General features: G+C 53.5%; 1 protein-coding gene across 4 annotated transcripts in view; it reads right to left on the bottom strand.

The window, feature by feature from the left end:
* Positions 1-20,349, bottom strand: part of LOC121593926 — a 45,308-nt gene that overhangs the window by 5,135 nt on the left and 19,824 nt on the right. For 2 of the 4 annotated variants that reach the window (XM_041916723.1, XM_041916726.1), the window contains 8 exons: positions 17,445-19,882; positions 16,712-17,359; positions 13,506-13,632; positions 4,666-12,924; positions 1,071-1,546; positions 728-982; positions 344-651; positions 47-255 (listed from right to left, as the gene is read on the bottom strand). In XM_041916723.1, the coding sequence (XP_041772657.1) occupies positions 47-255; positions 344-651; positions 728-982; positions 1,071-1,546; positions 4,666-12,924; positions 13,506-13,632; positions 16,712-17,359; positions 17,445-19,882 (12,720 nt within the window). The remainder of the gene's footprint in view (positions 1-46; positions 256-343; positions 652-727; positions 983-1,070; positions 1,547-4,665; positions 12,925-13,505; positions 13,633-16,711; positions 17,360-17,444; positions 19,883-20,349) is intronic. The other 2 variants (XM_041916725.1, XM_041916724.1) reach the window with 2 other exon arrangements.

The raw sequence follows: 20,349 nt of genomic DNA, 5'->3' as shown, positions 1-20,349 counted from the left end.
ACATCCTCGTGGCTTCTACAGCTAAACCATCTACCGAACGACTTACCGTTTCCGAGCGAAAAGCGAACGCCGCCTAAAAATTCGTTACTTGCCAGCCGATCGTGATCCCATATTGTAAGCTCCAGCGCGCGCTCAGACAGTTCTGCCAGCGAAACGTCTTCGTACACGAAGGTGTAATTCCACACCGGAGAGTTCGTTCGTTTGATAACGGGCGTTTTTTGTTTCGAGCTTCGATTTTTATCCGGTAGTAGATAGCTGTTGTTGTAAAGTAAAAAAGGTCAAATTAGCAAAATCCTTTTTAAAACGGACCTCCCAGCGTGCAGAGGTGCTAACCATCACATACCTCTTGCAGAACGCGTCACAGGTACCGTTCGACTTGATTGGTTGTAAGTGTTTCGCTTCCTTTACCAGCACGTGCAGTGCGCCCTTGCTATGGCCGGAAAGGGTCGACGATGAGTTGGACGTGAGCGAGCGTGTGCTAAACTTGCGCAGGTTCAGCGTCCCGAAGCCACTGCTGGTCGAGCCACCGCTGCCACCGATAACGCCGCTACCGGCACCCATGATGCCGCCCCCGTCGGCATCAGCTGATACATACTTTAAGCCAACGATAATGTCGCCCTTGTACGCTGACAGATCTTCAAATGGTTCGCTCTAAAATGAAGCAAAAGTTAGGGCAATGTTCGGTTTTTAAGGCGCCCACTACCAGCGTGAAGCTACACCCCCTTACCCGCTCCTGAAGCTGATACCACTGAGGCTGCGGATTGTCAAACACCTTGTCCTGCAGACCCATCATCACCTCGCCGAGAAAGTCGTTCCTGCCAAACATGTCGGAATGCCACACCGTGATCCAAATCGTGCGCGTTTGCAGACTGTTCAGACTCATGTGAAACCGCAGCACTTCGTCGAACACCGGATTCAGCGTGTGTTTCTTTACCTTCGTCTTACGCTTACCGCTCTTCGATTTGTCCGGCAAAAGGTAAACCTACATAATAAATTAAAATATTCGCTCGTTTTAAATAACTACTCATGATGACCAGGATCAAATCTGTCCAAACGCTCCCCGCCCCTACCTTTACGTAAGGATCGCTGCGGTTTCGCTTCGTATCGACCGCCGCCAAATCCTTGCACTGCTTCACGTGGATCTCGAGCGCGCCCTGCTTGTAGTTGTACTGCATACCGAATTCGATCTGTCCACGAACCGTAACAGTACCATAGCGGCCCTCCCCGGCGCCGGAGTACACGCTAGCCATCGAGTCCGATCGTACACCGAGCGAGCTAAGGCTGGCGCGATTCTGATGCAGTGCCACCAGCCGGTCGATGTCTTCGTCCGACTGGGACGGCCAATTGTCGCTGGCCCCGCCGGCCGATCCGACCGGTGAGGACACGATGCTTCCGCCCTTGTGCTGCATGCCATTCGAGGCCGTACCGTCGCCCTGCCGGTCGTAGCCGTCGCCCGCGGCCGAGCGCGAACCTCCGCTGCCGTGCGGATCGTCCTCGGTGCCAAGAGCGCCTGTCGATCCCGTCAGCTCCGGGCTGTGGCTTTCCTCTGAAAAAGCAAAAAGCACTGATTAATTGGATTATCACGCAAAACGTTTTTTATGGAATTTACATCCAGTTATACGCAATTGGAATTTGAAATCTCACTTGTGTGTGAGTGTGTGTGTGTGTGTGTGTGTGTGTGTGTGTGTGTGTGTGTGTGTGTGTGTGTGTGTGTGTGTGTGTGTGTGTGTGTGTGTGTTGTGTGTGTGTGTGTGTGTGTGTGTGTGTGTGTGTGTGTGTGTGTGGGTGTGTGTGTGATACCTTTCATTTACGTACGTAAGGTCAATATGCTTGTGCACGAATAAAAAACAATCACATGCAAAAGCCAAACGAGGTAATATTCCAACCACAGTTACGCCGGTGGTGGTGGTGATAAAGAGAGCTCTTCCTCGACCGTCTCTCTTCGATCCAAGCTCAAACAGGCGCTGACGAGGCTAACCTAATTCGATCTCGCCGAGGATCGCTTTGCTCTCCCGAAACGGAGAGGCCAACCGTTTCCGGCAGCAGACGCTAAACTTCTTCCGCAAACTATTGTCCCCGCTGCTAACGTCGTCCAGCTCGAGCGATTCGAGAAACCGATCCGACACCGACCGAAAGCTATCGTTCCAGCCCCAGCTAGCGTTTTTATTCAGCTTGCGTATGGTGCTCTTCTGCGACGGTGACAGCGCATCGTAATCGGGACCAGTCGCATTGGCCGAGCCGGCTAGGGCCACCGTGGTGCCGCCTAGCTGCAGTTTGTACGCCTCAAACGCGGCATCGACATCTTCGTCATCGTTGCCGCCCTTGCGCTGCCAGCACGATTCGGTGGAGTTACTACAGCACCGCCAGCAACGACACCACGAACAGCAGCATGACAAACCACTCCAGCGTAACAGGGCACTGCAGCCGCATGTTCGACCAGTCGTCCGCGCTTCAGCGCTTCTACCACCTCCTTTCGCTGACCCTTTTCTACTCGCACAGCAGCAAAACAGCTTCAATTTCCACCTTCTTCGGGTACGCTTGTTTTCCCTACCAGTCGATCCTCCTCTATGGGCGGAAACATTTCCCCTATTCGGTTCTTTGCGTGTGTTGCTGTGCTGGGAGACAGTTCCCTTGATTTCCTCTGCATTTGAAATGTTCACAACACTAACACTTTCCTTTTCCTGTGATTTAAAGTGTGTATAGCTGTGGACGGTGCGCTTTTTCTTCTTCCACCATTTCACTTTGCCCATTATCGTCCTTATCGTGCACACACACACGCACACACGATCACATTTTCACTAGAGTCTGTCGCGCCTCGAGACGGATCATTCGCAGGACGGGGACTATACGCTGTGCAGGTAGCTTCACACGTTTGTCTGCTGTGTCGATCACTTACATTTGCCAATTGACGAGATTCAATAGTCGCTGCATACACAAGATTCGGTTCTACCCGTCTCCCCCCAGCAGCAGCAGCAGAAAGGGGCGACCTTCCGCGAACGATACAACCTTGTTCATTCTTCACCACTGATTGACGACAATGACGACTACGGGCACATATGTACGGGTGACGCGATAGCATATCGAACATGACCATCCAATGCGAATTAACGCTTCCCCCGCTTGCGACACACTTATCGTACTCTTCTCGGTGAGCAAATACATGTGTTACGCCTTTACCCGAGACAAATATCTTCCTCCTCGCTGGAGGAGGAATATCACAGTAGAGCAGAAGTATAATTGACACCATGGGTCAATTACTCTCAATTGGACCAGATCTAATGTGCCCTCCCAGAAAACGTTATAACAATCGTAACAAACTTACACACACACACACACACACACACACACACACACACACACACACACACACACACACACACACACACACACACACACACACACACACACACACACACACACACACACACACACACACACACACACACACACACACACACACACACACACACATACATACACCTTGCAAAACAAGTTCGAATGGGGAGTTTAATTGTAAATGAGTATTTAACATAATATGCAAGGAATTGATAGACTAAATTCTATTAATGGGCACTACGAGACGCATTATCGATATTATTTGATACCTTCTGGTGTTAGGTTTTAGTTCAACAAGGTATTAATACACACGAAGAAATTGTCGCCCCATGGTATAACCTTCAAATGCACGGCTTCAACAACTAATCTAGGCTCATCCTGAGTTCAAATCTAGAAAGAACCATACGTAACTGACTTCTAAAAATCTTATTAAAATCCCCTCCTTATGGGATGGTGATCGACTGAATCTGTACGATCGTGTAGTACTGAACAAATGAGAGATACTGGGTTCTGATGACATCTCACAAACAAAATTGATATCAATTATGAATGTGTATATTCTAAACCTCAATTTAACAGCAACGATAAAAGTCTATTTTAGTGATTGAGTGAAAGTAAACATGAATTTTCTTTTTTTGTAATATTTTACATGTTGATTATCCAAATATGGTACCATTTTACACCAAAAGAATGAACATGCATTAAATTGAAGAAGTATAAATAAGTAGAGAACTAGTTACACAAAGTTACATACAACAATGCGTTTACTTTTTGATTCGCTCCAATGACAAGTTCATAATTCGTTCACGGTGAAATTTTAAACTTCAGTGCAAAATGAGAAGAAAAAAATGTTAAACTTATTAATTTGCTGTAGAACACGTTTCAAATAGTTGAAGCATTGAATACTCTTTCATTTGATGTATAACATGTAAACCACATTTTGGTTAAAAAAAAGTTACTTAAAAATTCACGTTTACTTGCTCTCGATCGCCAATTAGAGACCTTAAGGGCCGAAATGATACATCGATAACCCACCCCGTCCTCCATTAAACCGAGTAAAAAGCGACAGGATTGATAATTTCAATGCCTTTTGATGCATGAGCTGCTATACTGTTTTTTTAGTTGGACTGCATGGCAAAAAAGTGGTCTAACCACTACCAGACTTGAACAACCAAAATGAAAACAAAACAGCTATTTGGTGAACTAGCAAAACAGCACGTACGTTGTGTAGCGACCGATTATCTATAGTCCAAAAGAATTTAGTTACGCTTGACGTTTAGCAATCATGACGTTCTGAACCGAGCCTACAAAAAACCCTGTGAAACTTACCATTGGACAGTTGCTGCATGCGATTACGCCGCTCGCGCCTTGGATACGGTGGCTGCAAGCCCGGCGCGGACATGGCCCGCTTGGGCGCGGACGGTGGCCGATTAAAGCCCGGTGCCCGGTAGCGCGCACTTTTCACATTGTTCTGCAGGAAATGGTACACACTTTGCGACTTTTGTCCCATGCCCACACCACCACCACTACTACTACCGGTAGTAGCGGATAGCGGTTTGGAGGAGGAACCACTGACCACCAACGATGATCCCGGCGTGCCCGGGGCGGACGAACCGGCGGACGAGGACGCTACCGACTGCATGATGGTCTGCAGATTCGAGGTCGGCAGTCGGGGCAGCGAGTTGGTGGTGCCGCTGGTCATCGTCGTGTTCTGCAAGCTACGCGGTAGCGTAGATCGAGAAGCCAAGACCAGCCTGTTGCTGCTGCTCCCCTTCATGACGCCTTCGTCAGAGTCCGTATCCTCCTCGTCGGCCGCCACACTGGACAACCGGCGCCGACTGCCCGACGTGGACGAGCTGGGCGGGTAGTGTTGATGGTGATGCTGCTGATGAGGTTGCTGCTGCTGTTGCACTTGAAGATATTGTTGATTATAATGGTGCGATTGCTGCTGTTTCGCCTCCCACAGCTCTTCCCGATCGCCGCCTATGCTGCCGCAGCTCCGAACGCGGTCCAGCTGTTCCTGGCTAAGGTTTTGATTGTTAAACAGCAGATCGCCGGCCGATCGGCGCTTCGCCACCAGTATCGATTTCGAGGAGGACGAGTTGTCCAGCATGGACAGCTTCGTGCGCGAGTCGCCGTTCGCGAGCAGCGCCGACTCAAAGCTTCCGCGCCACGAGAACCGTTCGTAATCGCTCGCTTCTCCGCGTTCCTCGCCCACCATATCACTGCCGGTGCCGGAGTACGGATACTGATACTGTCCCTGCGTTCGCTGGTCGCTCAGCAGCAGGTCGTGGCTCTTGCTCCTCGGCAGCATCATTGCGTACGAGGCCGACGACGACGACGACATACCAGCAGCACCACCTTCGCCTGCTCCCATCTCATCCTCTTCCTCCGGCCCACCGGTCAGAGTGGTCGGACCGGGTGTTATCGCTCCCACGGCCGCCCCTCGTGCCCTGTGATGATGGTAATGATGCTGACGCTCGTTGCTCTCCGACGTACTACTATCCTCATCGTCCTCCGTCGTGGTAGCCGAAATGTGCTGATGGTGATGATGGTGATGGTGATGCAGATGATGATGGTGGTGTCCCATTGCACCGGTCGCTGACGCACTAGCGCCGGCCGCACCAATTCCACCGCCCGGTAGCATTGTTTGACCCGACTTGCGGTGACTGCTGATACGATGCTGTTTCGGCGAGACGCTGGCGTGCGATTCACCACTGCTGACTTCGTGCATCAGCGCCACCAATCGACTTCCGATATGGTGCATCACCTTCGCTATCAGCGGTGGCGACGAGGAGGAACTGTTCGCTGCACCAGCCGTGCCCGTAGCTGCCAATCCGTTCGCGCCCGATTCGATGGGTTCGTCGCTTGCGTCCACCGTTGTCGGAGGCTCGTTCACAACGACCTTGGAAAGGGACGCCACCAAACGCTGATACACGAAGGCAGTTTCTTTGCTGAGTGGCGTTTGATGGTACGGTGGCTGATGCTGTTGCTGCTGCTGCTGAAGGTGTTGATGGCGATGGTGCGCTATCAGCGGCGATTCTTCCTTCTGCGCCACCGTCACTAGGCCACCGTCACCGATGTCACCCTCCTCGTCCTTGCGGGCGCTGCTCCCGTCAAACTTGCTAATGATCTGCCGACAGCTGGCCGAAATTTCCTCCTGCAGCCCGAACGGATTGCCACCGACGACGGCGGCCGCCGCCGCCGTTCCCTCCAGGTCGGAGCTGGTGTAGTCGGACGAGTCGTACGAGTCGGACCACGTGTCCTCGCTGCTCAGGTACTCGACGATCTCGCGCACCTGCTCATCCCGTATGCCCGGCACCGTTTTCATCAGCCGCGTCAGCTCGCTCTCGAAATACACCAGCTGGGGGGGTTTCGTGCGCATGCTGGCGGCGCGCGGCCGAGCGACGGGCGTGCTGCCACCCTGCTGCGGTGTGTTCGACCCGCTCACGCCCGGCGTCGAGCCGGTCGAGTTGGGCATCTTGCGCGTGTTGGCCGAGGCGGCCACGAGGGATTTGAAAAATTGGCGCATTTTCGACATCATCAGGTTCGTCTCCTCGTCCGAGCTCCAGTTGTTAAAGCTGTCCTTGCGCACCAAGTTCACCAGGCCTCCCTTTGGCAGACCACCGGCCGACCCGGGCGAGATCGGTGGCCGCGCGGTGACGCTACTTTCGGGCGCACGTTGCGCCTCCACAGAAAGCATCTCGCTTCCGCCCTCTTTGATGTCCGCTTTGCCTTCCTCCAGGATGGGTTCCACCGTCGCCGTGGCGATTGCTTTCGAAGCCGAGCCTGCTTGGTCTTCTTTTAGCAAATCGTCGTTGCTGCCAATGAAGCCACTGTCCCGGCTGGTTTGCTTTCTCGAGTTTTCGATCCCTGACGCGACCGGATGAAGCGATGGACTGCCAGGCGCCACCAGACTGCCACCAGCGTCGAGCGGAATCGACGGTAGCGGCGTTTTTCGACTATCCTCCGACTCGGATCCAATCGCTCCCGGGCCAGTGTCCCCAGCGAGAGCATGGTGCTGCTGCTCAGCCCGCACCAGCGCTGCGTCCATCTTCTTGGCCATAAACTTTTTCTTCCGCTTGCCTATCGTGTCGTGCAGTGAGGCCGATTCCGTCCGTTCCTGGTGCGCATACAGCGCAGACGCCGATTCGTCGCAAGTATCTGTTTCGGAGGAGTTGTCCAAATCGCCGCTTCCACCGATGACGGCATTCCCAGAGCTGGGGCCGCCACCACCGCCACTCCCGGTGATCATACCAGTCGCATCGTACGATGAACCACCACCGGACTGGCTAACGTTCGATCCGATCGACTCATGACCGTGCTGCTGCTGCTCCGACTCCTTCCCTGCCAGCAGCAGATTGTCCAGCGAGCTGTGGGACCGTGTCGCACCCCTCGCCCTTACCAGCCGCTTGCGACGCTGCTCCGGACTAGCATGGCCCTCGCTATCACTACCCACGCTACCACCGCTTCCGTCCGATCCGTTGCCACCGCCTCCATTGCCAACGCCACCACCACTAGCGCCGCCGCCGCCGCCATTCCCCCGATCGCTGGTACTGTTGTACCCGAGGAAACCGGTCAGGAAGTACTTCTCCAGCCGGGACGACGCCAACTCGGCCACCGAGTCGGCCGAATGGTCTCCCTGCTCGTCGTCCTCCGGATCGTGGCTTTCGAAAGATGCACCCGACAGCCGCGCCGCCGACGCACTTCCCGACGCCGTCCCACTGCCCAACGAATCGTGCCCATCGCTGCACAGCGAGCTGCTTTCTTCCGACATTTCGCTCTGCTCGTCGTGCAGCACCATGCCGTACCCGGTTCCTCCCGCCCCATCGGCGCCATCCACAGCTCCGCCGTGCTTGCTCGAGCTGCCACCACCAACGTCCCCGCTGAGTCCGTAGAAAAAGTACTTCTCCAACTCGGAAGCCGACAACCGATTGGCCGGATCGCGCCGATTGTCACCATCGTCGTCATCGTCGTCCTCATCGTCTCCGCCGCGACCGCCAGCGTCAAAGCCATGCTCACCACCGCCAGCTCCCCGCGCACGGCCCCGGCCCCGCTTGCGACCATGCGTCCCTGTCGATCCGCGACCCTCCATCTCGCTATCCTCGCAGCTTTCCTCCACGATCGTGTGGAGCGTAAAATCGATCGCCGTCCGGTTGTAGCCGCGCAGCTCCTCCTCGCGATCGTTCGCGAACGACATCTCCTCGCTCGAATCGTCCAGATCGGAATCGGTCGCCGTGGTCGTGGCGAACTCTTCCTCGTCCTGGCTAATCTCCTCCACCCACGAGTCATCGTCGGCCAGCCCATCCTCCAGGCAGATCACCGCCGACAGTGTGGCCGAGCCGGTCGTTACGGTAACGTTTTCACCCTGCGTCACGTTACCGTTTTGCATATCATCACCGTCATCATCGTCGCCCTCGTAACGTTCCATCTCACTACTGTACAACTGAGCCGCCGCCGCTTCCTCCATCGAGTCAAAGCTCACAAAGTTCTCACCACCATCACTACCAACACCATCCGTCGGCGCGTCGTCATTTTCACCTTCCCGCTGGACGGGCACACAATGACGCGGGTACGATTCATCACAGTCACTGCCACGATCAACACTGTCGTCACTACGGGCGCCCTCGTCCATGACGGGGCGGTGGTCCAGCTCCAGCGGCGCTCCAGCAGCAGCAGCAGCAGCAGCAGCGATCAATGTCGTCGCAGGGTTTTGTTCATACCCCTCCGTTGAACTCTTTCGATCGTGCTCAGCAGCATCCGCACCAGCAGAAGACGAGGATGACTGCTGCACTGCTGCTGTGGTGTGTACGTGGTGGTGCTGCTGCATGGTACCGCTACCACTACTACCCGCCGGACGCTGCGCTGGCAGACATTCTGGCAGACTGGGGCAGGTCGTTTCTGTTACACTCGCCGTCGTGTGCTTCAGCAGCAGCTGCTGCGGCGTGACCTCATCGGGTAGGAAGGCGACGGACGGCGAAAGAACGTGAACCACTTCTTCTTCACTGGCCCGCTCTGCTGGCCCGCTTTCGGGTAGCACCAGCACCGTTGTGGGGGTGGAGGAACTTGCTACGTTTACCTGTATCTCGGCCGCTTCCACACCCGCTTCTTCGCTCGTGTCGCTGCCGTCGTTTACACTTTCTCGATGATCACTGGCAAGGCGAGACGATGGGCCAGCAGCCGTGATCATAACAAGACTCGTGAACTTGTTGCTGCTGTTACCGTTGCTGCTGCTTTGGGGTGTAGTAAGGGGTGATGATCTTATGTCGTCCAGGGCACCAACCGAGCAACTCGTACTGCTGGTCGTGGCGCCACCACCAACACATTCACGCTCCGTCGTCGCGACACTGACGCAAGCATTCGCGCACCCCTGCGCTGGTGTTGGTGTGCGCACGCGAAACACACCTGTAACGCTGCTAATGCTATTACCGTCCGTGCACGACGACGACTCGCCCGTTTGATGGTGTGCGTGGTGTTGTGGTTTCTCTTCCACTTTTATGCTATCGCCCTGCTGCTGCTGCTGCTGCTCGGGAGGGTGTTTCTGCTGGCAACAATCTGCATCGAGCGCAAGCGTGTCGGGTGCACCTTTCTCTTCTAACTTTTGCTGCTGCTGCTGCTGTTGCTGCGGTTCGTTGTGTGCGTACGTTTCACCAGCATTCGTGCTACGTTCGACGTTTGCTAGTGGGCTGCTGCTGTCAGTATTGCCGCTTATGCGGCTTCCTCCTACCACCTCGTCGTCGTACTGGCGGTGTTCCACATTGCTATTGCCCTGCTGCTGCTGCCCGTGATCTACCAGCGCCATCGCTGCGTTGGCCGCTTCCGTCGATGGTGGGGCGGACCGACGTCCGCTGCCTACGATCGATTCGTTCTGCTCTTCGATTGACACCTCCGCACTTTGGCGAACCAATTTATCGTCCGTCTGCTCCTCCGCCCGATCGGGGGATATGTTTTTCACTCGCTTTAGCACCACTATCCCTCCACTACCACCACCACTGTCGTCGTCGTAGCCCCCCGCGGGGGGAAAGCCTGCAACCTCACCGTAACGGCGACGGTTCGCTTCCGCCTTTATCGATTGATTGTCGTTGTTGTTGTCGCTGTCGGTATCGGTTGGCCCTTCGCCATCATCGTCGTCACTGCTGCTGCTGCCGCTGCTCCCCCGTCCCGGATTAATCACCATTACTGCGCTGAACCGCTTCCCACGGCCACTGCTACCACCAGCACCGCGTGGTAACCTTCTTTCCTCCTCCTCGTCGTCATCACCGTCAAAGCAACAACCATCATCATCATCATCATCATCATCATCTTCCCGTCGCTCGCCGCCGTCCTCGCTGTCCGACGACGCGGAGGAGCTGCTGCCCCTTTCCCTCAGCGACGAGGTGGCGGACGATGCCGAGGTGGCGTACGGGCTGTTGCTGTTGCTCCCGCCGCCCAAATGGAACGAGTACTTTCCCACCCGGACTTTGCGGGTGCCGCCACCGCTCTCCTCCCCCTGCTGCTGCTCCAGGGCGGCGGTGGTGGTGCTTTCCGCTTCACTCGACGATGCACTCGACGATGACGGTGAGGATCGGCCGCCCGTCTGGGCCAGATGGTACAGCAGCTCGTACTGCAAGTGCCCATCCGGTTGGCCCTCCCCTACCATCACCATCGTGCTATTTTTAGAACCCTTCCCCAACCACTCACTACGGTTGCACTGTTTCACCTCCTTGCGTTCGCTTGCTTCCTCCACCCCGCGGGAAGTCGTTGCCGTCGCCGCTTCCCTTGCTTTCACTACGGTTTCGTTAGCCACGGGCGGCGTATCGTCGCCATCGTTTACCGTTCGCTTATCGATTCCCGCACCCGGTCGATTATCACTCGCAACGTTGTCGTCGCCGTTCGCCATATCGCGCGCTGCCCCAAACTGCTGCGCCGCTGAAGCTTCTACGCTTTGTTGTGGGGCGGTCGGTTCGCGCTGCTGTAACGCGATATCGGGCAACCCGTCGGGCGACACAATAGCAAGCTGCTGCTCCATCGTATCTAATCCTGCAGCACCGGCTGCGGCGATGGTGGTGGTGCACCCAGCTGATGACGGTGCCGATGATGATGTTGCCGCACCACTGGCACGAACATTACTGTCCGGCGCAATCTCGCGTGTTTCGGGCCGACGCGAGAGGCCACCACTATTATCTTGCGCTTGAATGGCGACGATATCGTTCGCTGCGCTCGCCGTAACCGGAACGGCGGCCGTAACCGGGAACTCACCTGCGCGCACTGGTGGTACAACAACACCGCCCCGATGTAGCAGTTGTAGTGCAGCGGCAGCGGCAGCAGCAGCAGCATCAGCTTCGTCGACCACCGATGACGACGACGACGAATCGCGATCAGATGAACGCAACGAAGAACAGCGGCGGCTGCTATCACTTACACTACCAACCGCACCAGTAGGCGACGATGGGGCTGCTTTCTGCACATGCACTCTACCACCAACACCAACACTAACACTGCCAGCAGTGGACGCGTTTGTTGCACTGACTGCACCGACAGTCGACACAGGGCTCCGACCAGTTCCGAATACACGTTCCGATTCCGCACCACCACCACTACCGCCACTCTTGCTGTGTCGCGCAGTAAGATGCTTGCACGTGCGCACTTTCGTAGCCGCATTTCGCTCATTATCGCTGCTGTCATGGCTTTCGGATGTGGCACAGGTTGCTTCGAGCAGTTCGCGACGCGCACTACCACCACCAACACGGCACGCACATTTCGGATAGTTGGGCAGCTGCTGCTGCTTTCTGCCTACGGTCGACGGTTCCGGTTCCGGGGCAACACCACTACGCACGCTCGCCGCCTCACTTTCGGCAAACTTTTGCCACAACTGCTGCATCAAATCCGTGCGTATCGCAAACTCTGCCGATGCGCCACCGGCCAGCGTGTCTGCTGCAGCACAACCAGCGCCGTGCATTAGTAGCAGCTGCTGCTGCTGCTCGTAAAGCCAGCTCTGGAAGGCTGCAATCGGCACTGGGACGGGCACCGGAACCGGTATCGGTACGTACTGCATCTGTCGACGGTTGCAGCACTCACAGTGACAGAACGGCTGCGACGACGGCGCGGACGTAGGTGGCTGAGTGTCGGGCTTTCGGGCGCCGCTCGCTTTGGCCGTGCTACCGGTCGCCGCGTTCGCGCACTGCCCGTGGGATAATCCTTCACATTTCCCCATGCCCGTTGCCATTGCAAGCATCTCGTAGAAGAAGGCACTCTTCGCTTCGTCCGCACCGGGCATCATGTCGGGCTCGAAATAGTCCCAGTCGCACTCGTCCAGCGAGGGAGCGGATGCCGCCGCCGAGTAACGGTGACGCCTGGCATGCCGCATCGCGGTTGAGGACGAGGTCGAGCTGCTGTCGTACTCTTCCTCCTTGCTGGACGAGTCGGAGCTGAAGAACACCAGCCGGTACTCTTCGTAGTCGGGCGGTAGCATCGCGGCTGCTCCTGGTCGAACGCTCTGCTGACCACCGAGCGATTGCATCCGTCCAGCAGCTTCCGTTTCCGACGACGAGTAGCCCCCGAGCGTGCCGGACTCGTCGGTCAATCCATCCGCACTGCTATGGCACTCGTCTGTAAGTGATTGCGCCAGTGCAAACACGTGGAAACCGGGAATCGCCCCCAAACGGGATGCCAACGAGATGATTTATAGAACAGAAGAGAAACGTTTTTTCGTCAGAACAAAAGAGACACGCAAAAAACATACGCACAACGCTATACCTAGGTCTACCACCGTACTCTAAAGCTCGTCACCTTCAACTGTTAGGCACCAGAACACACCAGAGAGTCGAAATATTAGCACATTTTACACGTATTGTTATACACACAGAAAGGGAGAGAACGAAACGCAAACAAAACCGAGCCCTGCATCGCAGCGAATGTTAGTTGAGCGGTTTGGAATTAGAAGCAAAGGTTAATACGCAACCGTACTTCCCAACACACCTACGACACGTGCGTTCTTGCTTCCAAAGGCACGCCACCTACTAAACACCTTCCCACACCCGTTATTAGGTACTCATTAGCGACGTTTCTACTGTTACATACACTCCACTCCACACCACACACACACACAAACACACACACACATACACATACACACACAAACAAGCGGATTTCAAATACATTATTCAATATCATCATTACAAGACACTTACGGTTGGCATTGGATGGTTTGCACTTGTTCTCTTCCCGGCGCTGCAGCACCACTTTCTTGAAGATGACGGCGGCCGCTTCGACCGCATTCTGGATCTCCGCTTCGCCCAGGGTGGTTTTGTTGTCCTTCTGTAAGAGCAAAGCAAACAAGCAACAAAAAAGTTATGCATTACTAGTTCATACAATTGTAGAATCAAAAAGGCTGATAGAACCTGAAACTGATTCGTGAACCGGAATAAATATTTTAATTGAATCAATTAACTTGATCGCGGGGATTCAAAACCGAGTCCCGGGTTAAATAGTGGAAGAAAAAACAAAAAAAAGTTATTGACAAGGTTTCCAATGAACGATCAATCACGACCTCCTAATTTAACTAATTTTTGGTTCATTTTTGGCCAATTTGTGTTCATTAATTTGTGTTCATTTCAGAGTCTTTCTGGTTAATTTCAGATCATTTTATATTCATTTCATGAATTTTTTGTTTCCTGGGTAAATTTTAATGTTGAAATTGTATCAAAGAGACGTGTTATACCCATGCTGCTATAATAAAAAATGTAGAGTGTATCCATCGATCGTTTGTCAAATCTCAAGTTACTCGTACAGTAACTAGAGCGAGTCGATCGATCGTATATTCAATGTATGCGTTGGCATATTTACAAGAAATGATAAGATTTTACATAAAATCTGCCGTAAACAAAACTCGTCATCAGGTTGTTAGAAGAACATGATATGCAAATAAACAAAATAAACTTTAAAATATTTCATTAAGTTTAACAATTATGATTTGAAAAAGAACTGGTTTGCTCCTGGTTTGAATAGGTTTTTTTAGAAAAAAAACAAACCATTTTTGCAACCGTCATTATAACACAAATTTAAAATAAGGTTATATATATAACTGAACTTATATGAACGGGCATGTTATTGTGTCGTTCGAGTTGACGACTGTTCCACGGGATCTTGTAATATTAATGAACTATAACGTAATCGGAGCAATCCCGTACAGTCGTCAATTCGCTTTTCGAATGACTATTCATTGAAGATTCAATTGAATCGTATCGTGTGATGGACACTAATCACTAATTGTGATATATGATTCGAATCATTTTAAATGGATCAAATGTTAAAAGAAACCATGATCCTCAAACAAATTTAGAATTCATTTGCTAAAAATATTGATTGGATAAGGATTCATTAACTAGCAAAGAATGCACAAACTAGAGGTGTGCCAATTGAACCAGAACCGTACCGTTCATTCAGTTCACGTGAAAAATGAATGAACCAGTTCACAAGAGAAGAACGCTACGGTTATTTTAATAAATCAAAATAAAATAAAAACATGTAAAAGAGTGCAAACATTCATGTTCATTTTGAAATAACGAACAGAAAACCCTACCAACATTCGCACATTTAGAAAAAAAAAAATAAATGGTCGATTTTAAAATGAAAATTTTTAAAATGTGTGAATCGCTTTCTATCGTCAAATGATGGACTGTCAATATTGGCTTGCTTTTCATGCGATTAAACCAACGGATTAATCTGTAGTTCTACCGATATTCGAATAGTGTACCGATTCACAGACTTTACAGGCATTGCTGTTTGCAAAAGAACGAAAGAATCACTATCACAGTAATGAGCGACTCAGTTCACTCACGTTCACTTAATAGAACCGAAATTCCCACCTCTTGTATAAACTATCACTTAGCACTCTAGTAAACTATCACCTCCGCACTTAGCATCAAAACTCGCTTGTTAGGTAACGTGATGACTCTTTTGACTAAACGATTGGCTGAAATTAATAATCTTGGATCTTTTATATTAATTTACAACAATAACTGATCAAATTAGACGTGCTTATCAGTGCTGCAAAATGTCACTATCAATGTCATAAAAAAAATCTGACTGAAACAAAATCCATATCAGCGTCACGTACTCAATTGTGATAATCAGAGGTGATACTCTGAACGATTGGTGTGACTAATACATGCTCATGACACGTTTGCGACCATCGCTTGGTCAGTCACTATATCACGACTTTTTTTTGCTGTGATCAATTTTGCAAAATGTCTCTGAAATAGTCATGACAAATTCTGGCTGAAACAAAATCATCTCAGCGTCACGAGCTCTACTGCGAAGATCGGAGGCGAACCTCAAACAGTTGGTGCGACCATCGCATGCTTGGTGACATTGTGTGCAACCAACTCGTGTTCAATCACTTGGTCGCGACATTTTCAGTCGGTGATCATCGCGATGGTCACGGGAGATATGCATTGCGTGCGAGTGGTTCCAATAAACAAAAAGAGCATGTTTTCTCGCTCTGTTTGACCCGACAGATAATAAAAACAGATAGAGGGAGAAAGCATGCTCATTTTGTTGCTAGAGCCCACGCGCCGAGTATATTCCAAGAATGTCGCGATTGTCGCCGACAACAATGTCGTGACCAAGTGAGTGATCAAAAGTTGGGTGCTAAACTAAATGTCACCAAGCATGTGATTGATTCTCCAACTGTTTCAGTATAGTCACTGATCATCTCAGTTGTTTACGTGATCTGATTTGAGCTTCATTTCAGTCATGAGTGTTGGTGATTGAAACAGTGGCATTTGGCAGCACTGTTCACAGCCAGAAAAAAATCATGATTATGCTTGCGCCGGCATTAACCTAAGCTTGTCAGTCAGAGTATCGCGTTGGACTCAAGAATTCACATGTCGTGTTCAGAATGTCATGACGCACTTTTGTTGACTATCAGCAATGAGCATCAAGCTACCACGGATATGTTCATCGTTTTCGTTGGTGAAAATCTCGTGATACTCATGACATTTTGCAACACTGGTGCTTATAGTGAAAATATTGAATATCTGCAATAGCTTTCAATTTTAATGTCTTTTATGGCTAATATCGTGGGACAAATTTTAAATTACTGCCATGTAACTTATATCATTAATCAGGTGCCATGCAATGCTTCCATAAAGGCAACTTTCCATAACTATCCTCGAATTCAAACTAATAAACAAAAAATAACTATAAATCATCTTGGAGAATCATAAAATTCATGATCTGAAATATTCAATGTTGATCACCAAATTAAATCGTTCAAAGCTTCACAAACGTTCATAAACGTTTTGCACGGCTCAGATTCATAATTCGATTCGTATTTTAAATGATTCTCCTAAAACAAGTTTCAACCCAATCACACCATTAACACCATTCTTACCGAGGAGGGTGGTTTGTAGGTGAGGTTGATATGCTCATCGCTGCTATTGTCGTCCGACTGATGGCCGGCACTCTCGGAGAAGATACCGTCGTCGAGCGATTTCGATACGTCCACGTCCTGCCCGCGGCTGCCGTACTTTTCCTCCATCAGCTTCGACGCCACAATGTCAAGGCTTTTCGAGTCTCGCTTCTGCAGCCGCTGGCGCTGCAAAATCTGCTGGAAGGCCGATATCTTGCGCTGGCCGAACGACTGGAAGCCACCGATCGCACCACCGCCCGTACCGGCCAGTCCTCCGCCGCCACCGGGCACGTTACCGGCGAGCGTCGTAACCGACCCGCCGTAACCGCTGGTGCGCGTGTTGTTGCTGCTGCAGCTCGACTCCGTCACGATGCCGGGCGAGACGGACGACGGGCCGCCACTGCCTGCCCCGGTGTCCGGTGTCTGGTACTGTTGCGCCCCGTAGCTTCCCGGCTGCAGGTTGGATGCTTTCGACGTGATCGTACCGCAGTCGAACGATTTGATGTTCTTCCTGCGCGGCGAAGTGCTCGACCCGATCGCTGACGATGGTTTGTGCTGACGATCCTGCAGCTCTGTCAGTGGTTTCGGTGAGGGAATTTTGCTCGAGTCAAGCTTTTTCGAATTATACACCTGTTGGAGGGGGGGGGGGGGGGGGACAATTACAGTAGAACGATTAGGTTTGTATCGAAGAGCACTCGGCACGCAGCACGCTTACCTGTGTATCCTTTTCTGGATGTGACAACGACCGACGAGTGATCGGTTTCGGCGGCTTTGCAGCAGGTGCCTCCTCCGAGATGGAGCGCATCGTTTCCGGTTTTCTTTTGGTCGGCTCACTGACATGGGCAGTAACTGCTGGGCCGCCGCCAACAGCACTATCGGCGCCATCGGTCATGGCACTAGTGCCGCCACCTCCCAACTCGTCCTGATGATCGTACACATCGCGCGATTTCCGGCGTGATCGCAACCGATCCTTTCTATTAACCATTCCGTAGCTAACGCCCGGCGTTCCGCCCACCGAATCGGGACTGGAATCGTTCGGTACAAATGGCAGCCTTTGCTGTTGCTGCTGTTGCTGGTTCTGCATCAGCATGAACGCTTCGTTGCCGCCTCGGGCCGCCTCCTCACCGTCCTGATAGCCGACCGTCTCGATCGGTCCGAGCGAAAACTCTTGATCCTCGTCGTAAAACTCGTCGTAACCCGTCGACGCTGCTACTGCTGCTGCTGGTCCACCGCCGTACAACTCGTATCCCATCATCATCGTACCGTCCTCCGCCGCCGCCATCGTTTGCTTCGCCTCGGCGAACGTTTTCTGTTTGGGAGATGAGGAGGAGGATGATGAGGTGGTGGTTCGTTTGTCTGCGGTGTGCGGGCCGTGCCCGGCAACGCTATGACCAGCGCCACCGATCAGCAGCTCGTCCCTCACGTGCTCTTGACGTACCAGTCTCGGCGAGCGGCTGCCGCCCGGTCCGCCGCCACCGGTCGGTATTTCCGGCAGCATGCGGCGCCCCTCGCTGACCGTGCCCATGCCGAGCAGGGCGGGCGGCGCGCGGGCCGCCGGCGCCATCGTGTACTCCTCGTTGCTGTGGCTGCGCACCTTGATCATCTTCGAGGTGACCGCGGACGCGAGCGAGGTCGAGGAGGAGTGGCTAACGCCGGCGATCGGGCCGCCGCCGCCGATCGCCGCTCCCCCCACCACACCACTGCTGACGGTCGATGCCGAGGGCGAGGTGTTAAGGTGCGTCGGGAAGTGCTGCTGTGAGTGGAAGGGACGTGGTGCGGGTGCGGCAGGTTGGGGAAAGAGAAAGGAGGCTTTCTGGCGCGGCGAGATCGGCATAAACTTCGGCCCGTGCTGGTGCACCGACAGCGAGTTCATCGCGACGCCGGCCGGCGCTCCCCCGGTGCCTGTGCCGTCCGTGCCGACCAGCGAGCTGCATGAGGAGGCGGCGGCCAGCGCCATCGGCAGCAGCACCGGCGCCGACTGGGGGCCACCGGGCGCGGCCGGCTGCTGCTGCTGCTGCTGGGCGGGGGCCATGGCGCCCGCCGGAAGCGTGTTTTGGCGTGCAAAGTCGGGAGAACGCTTGATGCTGTGCGGTGACAGTTGCTTTTTGGGAGGGGAGGTGGGAAGCAATTTCATGTGCTGCTCGGGATTGGGGAGTGTGGCCTGGCGGGTCATCTGGTAGCTGCCGGTGCGCGCTCCGCCCCTACCGCCCGGCCCGACCTGGTGCGGGCTGGTGCCGGCGCTTTCGCTCGCCCCCGGGCCCGACTCGGTTCCGCTGTCGGGCGACTTGTTAAACACCAGCCGGTTCGGGGAGGTGGGCAGCTGGCGCTGCTGACCTACCGGCGCAGGTCCCTGCTGCTGCTGCTGCTGCTGTGACTGCAAAGGCTGCGTTGACAGGGACGAAGAAGAGGGTGAAGAATGGGATTGGATCTGTAATAGGAACGGGTCGTTCGTGTTCGAAGGAAAGGTGGACTGACGTACAAAGGGGGGAAAGCGCTGCTGCTGCTGCTTGGACATGATCGTATCGAGCCCGTCCCGCTCCGGCGACTTCGAGTACAGATTGGTCCGGCTGTTCGGCGAGGAGGACATCATTATCTTCGGCCCACTGCCGTGCAGCGGTCCACCGCCGCCGCCGCCGCTCCCCCCCTCCAGTTGCATCTCGTTCGGTTTGCAGGGCAGCGTCGACTGTCGGCGTATTTTGTAGCGCGCCGCGAGCGGCGACCGATGGTCCGACCCGGTCTCGTTGTCCGCCTCATTGTCCGTGTGGTACGGGCTGGTGCCGTACTGGGGACTCGGACTGAGCTGCTGCTTCGGCGACACGGACGCGGCGCCCGGCGGCATCAGATTGTTATTGCTGCCGTAGTAGATGGCGCCACCGTCCGGGTTCGGCAGCGTCGACTGTCTCGGGGGCATGGTGCGGCGCAGGGCCGCCGACGGCCGGTGATTGCCGCCGGCCAGCTCCATGTGCTCCTCCGCCGCCGCCATCGCCTCCTCCTCCTCGCCGTACTCGTCCTCGTCCGCCATCGAGAGGGGATTGAAGTAGGGATGCTTCACCAGCGACGGGTAGCTGCTTTGCGACTGCTTGCGGGGCAGGTGCGGGTTCGGGTAGGGCTGCACGTCCGGGTCACGCGTGGCCCCGTTATCATCTTCTGCATCTAAACAAAACAAAACACGACGAACCATGGATTAATTAGGGGTGCAGTGCAGCAAATTTCCATTGTTCCATCTCTTGCTCGCGGACTCCCGTTGCCCGTTTGCTCCGGGTCCTTTGGCAGAGCGGAGATGAAATGCCACTACCCAAAGATGATCTCTACGGAGCCTACAATGATACAAGGAGCAAATAAAGGTTTCCTTTTTTGTGCGCTAGAGATGGAGTAAAAGCGGATGACGATGGAGCGATATGGCTACAGAAGAAGAAAAAAAAGCACGGCAAAAGAGAATGAAAAAGTCTACAGAAATCTACAGATGAGCAGCGGCGGGATGATTCTCCGAGTGGTCACTTCCACCTTCATCCCTCTCCCAGTAACCTCCCCCTTTGGTGGATGAAAGATGTAGTGCATAGTTTAGATGATGGCGATGATGGGCGACCGATAAACAACACACTGTGTCTCGCCCTCTCTCT

Source organism: Anopheles merus, chromosome 2L (assembly GCF_017562075.2).
Source record: "Anopheles merus strain MAF chromosome 2L, AmerM5.1, whole genome shotgun sequence".
Taxonomy (NCBI): domain Eukaryota; kingdom Metazoa; phylum Arthropoda; class Insecta; order Diptera; family Culicidae; genus Anopheles; species Anopheles merus.
This window is presented reverse-complemented; position numbering and strand designations above follow the sequence as displayed.